This window comes from Myotis davidii, unplaced genomic scaffold (genome assembly GCF_000327345.1).
Source record: "Myotis davidii unplaced genomic scaffold, ASM32734v1 scaffold168, whole genome shotgun sequence".
NCBI lineage: Eukaryota > Metazoa > Chordata > Mammalia > Chiroptera > Vespertilionidae > Myotis > Myotis davidii.
Genome location: NW_006383016.1, coordinates 349,848 through 355,472, shown reverse-complemented (window position 1 = coordinate 355,472; position 5,625 = coordinate 349,848). Strand labels below are relative to the sequence as shown.

Sequence of the window (5,625 nt, the reverse complement as noted above, 5' to 3'; positions counted from 1 at the left end):
AGATTCCCAGGTGATTCTAATGTGCAGCCAAGGTTGAGAACCACTGACCTAAACAGAAGGCGGTAAGCAGGTGGGAACCATTCTGCACCAGGGCAGCCAGGTGGCGGGTGCGCTGGAGCAGGTGAGCCCGGAGCCTCTGGGCGGCCCACGCGGGGATGCAGGGAACACAGGTGTGGCTGCCTCTGACTCGCTACAGGGGCGGGTCACGCTCACACAGGGAGCAGCCCTCCCGCAGGTGGGAGCTGTCGGTGGGTCCACCGCTCACAAGCACGGGGCACAGAAGACGGGTTTGTGAGGATCACGGGAAGCCGGACGGAGCTGGGACTGGACAGGACCCCTGCCCTCCTTCCCTCCAGATGTGTCCCTCAGAAGACACACCTGGAGACCTTCCGCACTACAGACAAGCCCTCGCGTTCAGGGCGGCCAGGAAGCTTCTCCCTCGAGGGCACAGGGAAGGCCCGGGGCCAGACACAGCAATGCCTGCTGTGAGCCTGGAAGAAACTTACTCAGCGAGGAAGACGGCAGGAGACTTTGCCTCCCCGCCCGCTCAGCACTGCGGAGCCTGCCTTCCGGGCCTGGTGAGCGCACATCCTCCCGGAAAGGCCAACGCGTCCATTGTCACGGAAATACAACAGCAGCAGCTTGAAATCCACGGTTAGTCACACGGGGGAACCACGGGCGCACGGGGCACAGGTCACACAGCAGAGGAAGGGGACCGCGTGGCAGAGGGGACGTGTTGAGGTTCCAGCAGAACACAAGTGTCCGTCGGTCTGGCTTCAGAAAAGGGAACACCAGCCACCACCGAGGGCCCCTCGTCTTTCTCGCACAGGAGAGCGGTGGTTTTGCTGATAAGTTAGTCGGTGGGAAACTTTAAATACGAGGGGGGGGGGGGCGGCCCGCTTCACTTAAAGAACTTGATCTCCGTGTCCACACAGTCATAGAAAAGGTCGGCCACCTCGGCAGGGTCCGGGGGTGCGGGGCCGGCCAGGATTTCTTCCATGGCCTCCAGGCCTTGCTTCTCCAGCTCCAGCATGGTCCTCCGCAGCCTGCGGCCCTGCTCCTGAGGAGGCACAAGCAGGGGGAGGTCATTGCCACGAACCCTGAAAGCCTCCTGGGGTGGGAGACCCTATCCAATGTTTCCTACAGGACCGCCATGGAATCCTTCCAGATGCCAACATGGGTGTCACTGCTCTGCTTGGCACACCTGCCTGGTTTCCACCGCCTGCAGGATACATCCTGAGTGGCATCCCAGGCCCGTGGGACACACGAGGCTCTTACTTGGCCTCTAGCCACACCCTTTCGACTCAGCCAGTTGACTCGTCTGCCTCCCTCCAGCCCGTACTCCCCACTGCCTGGGCCAGCGTGTCCGCCAGGGCCTGGTCAGCTGCACCCCCTCTGCAGGCCTCTCCTCAGGGCTCCCAGGGCAAGGCCTTGCCTCCTGCCGGCTGCTCTTTGTCACGTGAAGCTCTTGTCTGCTTGCCTGTGTCCCCGTTAGACCCTGGGTTCCTGGGGGGTGAGGATGGGGCATGGCTCCAGGCACCAGAGCCTCAGACGTGGTAGCACAATAAGTCCCAGAGGGAGACGCTGCTGTCACCACCCCCCTGACTCACACCTGCAGTCATTTCCACATTTCAAAGCCCACCCACCCTCACGGGCTCAGCTCTAGAATTTGGGGTAGAAGCGCTCAGCCCACACGGCCCTGCCTGCCTCTGCCTCCTATCGCCTGATCCACAAAACCGTTCTCGGTCCCTGTCTGGCTTAGAAAATGCGCTGGCAGGAGCCGCGGGAGCAGCGGTGCAGCCTCCGGGAAACGGGGGGCGGGCGGACAGACGTAAGACAGCCGACAGCGGGTGGCGTGAAGGTGCGAGCTCTGTGACCACTGAGCCTGCCCTGCTCAGAGATGCTGTCGGAACCCACTGGGTTGCCACCGGGGTCGCCTTCTCTATGTCCCTTTTGCAGTCCCTGGTGCTCGCCCGGCCCACACAGAACGAGTGCTCAGTTCACCTAAAAGGGGCCCTTTCTTCCGGAGAAACTGGACCTGCTCCCAGCTGTTCACTAAACGCTTGAGGGTGGATGCGCGTCTAACAGGCCGTCCTTTCTCCTCCCTTCCACCAAGTACAGCTGGGGCTGCAGAGGAATGCTCGCAGGTGCTGGGGGTGGCCTTGTTAGAATTTACGTCTCATAGCTTTAAGTTCCAAAGCTTTGGGGGTGGGCAGGGGATCTGCACTTTAAAGAAAAATTTTTTAACTGAAAACTTGAGAATCTTTCTTTTAGTGTCATAAAATGTATATCCCACCGAGTATACCACTGGAGCCCTTTTCAGTGTACTGTTTAGTGGCATTAGGTACAGTCACAATGTGTGCAACCCTATCCATCTCCAGGACTTTGGGGAAGAATCAATTTTTTAAGCATTTTTAAAGTGTTGCCACCACATACAACCTTGTGTCCCCAAAAGTATACGAAACTGTAGGAAGAAGCGAAGCAGCCGTCCCTGCTGGGCGGCACATTTCGGGGATGCCTAGGTGAACATAAGTGAAAGGGGCTATTCTGAGCCCACGAGGCTCCAGAATAACACCAGAAGCACAGGCTCTGGTTTCTCTCAGGGGGCGGGATGGGACAGTGAACACCGCATCCTGGGAAGGGCCTGGGAGCCTGGGTTTTGGGGGGGAGCGTGCTGGAGAGGAGGAAGAGGGTGACTTGTACCCTGCTCTCCTGGCCCATGCTTGCTGACCCCGCCACTGTCCACGGCCCAGCTCCGGCTCACCTGGCCGCTGGCGATGACAGCGCGTGCCCACTCGTGAGCCTTGTACAGTTCGTGCCGACGGTCGGGTTTCTCCTGGAACCGGGGCTCCCTTCTAGCAGGGTCGTCATCCCCGAAACAGGGAGACTGTGCTTTAGGGACCAGTTTTACATCATCCACAAAGATGAAAGGCTTGAAGATGGACCTGGAGAGAAAGGAGCGGGGCTTTAGCCAGGCTGGGTGTGAGGGTACCCAGAAGCAGTCCTTTCACTCAGCAGCCATTTCTGGGAGTAGAGGGTGGGTGGTGGGTGGTGGATGATGGGTGGGGGTAGATGGTGGGTGGAGGATGGAGGTAGTGGGTGGAGGGTGGTGGGTGGAAGGTGGAAGTGGTGGGTGGTGGGTGGGTGTGGGTTCATGCCAAGAGAGACACAACTGCAGGGTTTAGTGAAGGTTTCCGTGAAGTTCACTGCCACTTACAAGCTGCGGTTTCTCCTATTCACAGAGAGGAGCCGCCTAGACAGACCTGCCTGCTCGGGAAGACCGTGCGGAGGCCCTTCCCGCGACATAAAGTGAGGCAAGTAGAAAAGGGGTCCTCTATTTAGGCTCAGCGAGGTGGCCTTTCGCGCATGGTTTGCTGGGAAGTGGCCTCTGGGAAAGGAAGGCTCTGAGACCCCTTCTCACTCTCTTTTTTAAGTTCTACTTTATTTGAAAAATTCTGGAGTAATTCTGACAGATTCAGGAAGGGGACAGATTAAGGTGGACGACACAAAGAGAAGCCCAGAGAAAGAGAAGTCTGGTGGTGAGAGGGTGGGGAGCTCTGGGCACAGGAGGGGGCCCAGGCAAACACTCTGATTCCGCTCTTTTGGCCCAATGGGTGTATTTTAGGGAAATGGCCGTGTGTGTGTGTGTGTGTGTGTGTGTGTGCATGTACGTGTACGTGTGGGCGTATATCTGGACATCTTTGCCTTATCTGTCTTGTTTTCCCCTAAGTTCTGTGATGAATGCAACAAGCCAGTGTAAAAGAAATGTCCTCCTCTCATTTGTTTTCTCATTTAGAAGGAAAACAAAATTACCATTTTTGATAATGAATGGTACCCCTGCTTGTTCATTCATTCATTCATTCACTCCTCCCTTCCTTCCTTCACTCAGTCAGTAAATACACGTTGACGGTAACTGAGTACTAAGTACTGTTCTAGGACCTAGGGTTACAGCCATGAACAAGGCAGGGCAAAGGCTTCTGTCCCATTTCACAGACGAGGTGACTGAGGCTCATAGAAGCTACGAGCTTGGTCCAGACACATTCCTAAGGAGTGGCAGACCGAGAGCCAAATCTTCCAAAGCCATGGTCAGCTTTCCCCACTCCCTCTCACCGCTGCAGCATCCTGCTGGTTTATGTATAAACACCTTGTGCCGCTGCAGAAAAATGAAATACTTTTTGTGATTGGGATTGAGAATTGTAATGTCAGTGCCAGCCAACGCTTCTGACTTCAGTGTGACTTGTTCTTACAGAAGGGGCAGACACTTCCCCGGAGACTCAGCCAGGCTCACCCCATGCCCTGGAGGCCCCCCCAGATCCCCTGAGGGGTGTCTGGCACAGATAGGAGCAGCACACAGGGTCCCACTGGGATGAATCTGCTAAACTTGGAACCAACCTGGAAAGAATCTAGAATAACCAGTTTCTCTCAACTCCAATAACAAGAAGGGGCCCCTTGCCCCTAACATCTGAATTAACCAGATGAGACGGTCTCAGCAGATCCAATTTAGCCTCTCAAGCCTAGTACACTGAGAGAAGGGGGAAACCACACACACACACACACACACACACACACACACACACACACACCATGTCCCGTGCATCTCCCCAGTTAAAATGCATCAAACACCCTATTTTCCTACAACTGCCTCCCTCTTTTCTGTTTCCTGGGCGAAGTGCATGGCCTAATGTAATTAGGGAAATGGGTTGGGAAATGGCCTTCTAATATCGAAAATGGAAAGTGTTTAAATTATCTTCCCCTCTTGGTTTATCCATCCTCTATGTGGAGTGTTTGTTTTCCCAGTTGTGGGGGCCTCTCAGTGGCGTGCTGGGTTGACAATTGCATCTCTGAAAAAAATAAAATAAAATAAGCCCTGCTTCCTGGCATCTGCCAATTTCCGTGGTGTAAATACGCCCACTGTGGCCCATTTCAAGTTACTGATGTGACATCCCAGAACATAGAGTCAGGAAGGATGCACTTAATCGGCTCTCACTGGCTCCCGACACTGCAGGACTGAACTGTACAGTCTCAGATTGTGAAGGTGCCGCTACCCTTTCCCTCTCTGATTCTTCACATCAGTGGAACTTCAACAAGTACTGGCCTCCAACCAGAAATGGTTCCCAAAGGTCAGAACAGGTGCACACAGGCCAATCAGTGTCACTATCGAATGACTAAGGCACCAGCTGACACAACAGAATATTGATAAGATGGAATGTGCTTTCTCGATAAATTAATTCAAGGTCTTCTGCATCTCCCTCTAGCTTGAACTCTGACTTTTGCACCTCCTTCCAACTCTCAAGCTTACATAGTACCTGGTTCTTGCTAGGAGGCGGGTGGGGGAAGATAAGGGAGGGAAGGAGGAGAGAAAAGAGAATGTGAGATCAAGTTGTTTTGGGAAGAGGATCTATAATTAATACGTGCAGAGGGTGGAGAAGTGCCGCAGCACACGGAGCAGTAGCCAGCCGTGTCCCGCGGTGTCTGACACTCACCGGGAGGGATGCGTCCCACAGTCCTGCGCTTTGATCATAATCTTTTGCGAGTGCACTGCCCTGACACTACTTCCCCCACACACCTCTCGGCTGCCTTCAGCGTTAACAGAAGCAGCTCCAAGAACCCTCGTTTTACTACCTC

At 54.8% G+C, this 5,625-nt stretch overlaps 1 protein-coding gene across 1 annotated transcript in view; it reads right to left on the bottom strand.

Annotated features, from left to right (window-relative positions):
• Positions 1–5,625, bottom strand: part of SCRN1 (secernin 1) — a 29,902-nt gene continuing 24,277 nt past the window's right edge. Inside the window, exons 6-7 of the mRNA XM_006778968.2 lie at positions 2,765–2,945; positions 1–1,060 (exon numbers count right to left, since the gene is read on the bottom strand). Of these exons, the coding sequence (XP_006779031.1) occupies positions 902–1,060; positions 2,765–2,945 (340 nt within the window). The 3' untranslated portion in view covers positions 1–901. The remainder of the gene's footprint in view (positions 1,061–2,764; positions 2,946–5,625) is intronic.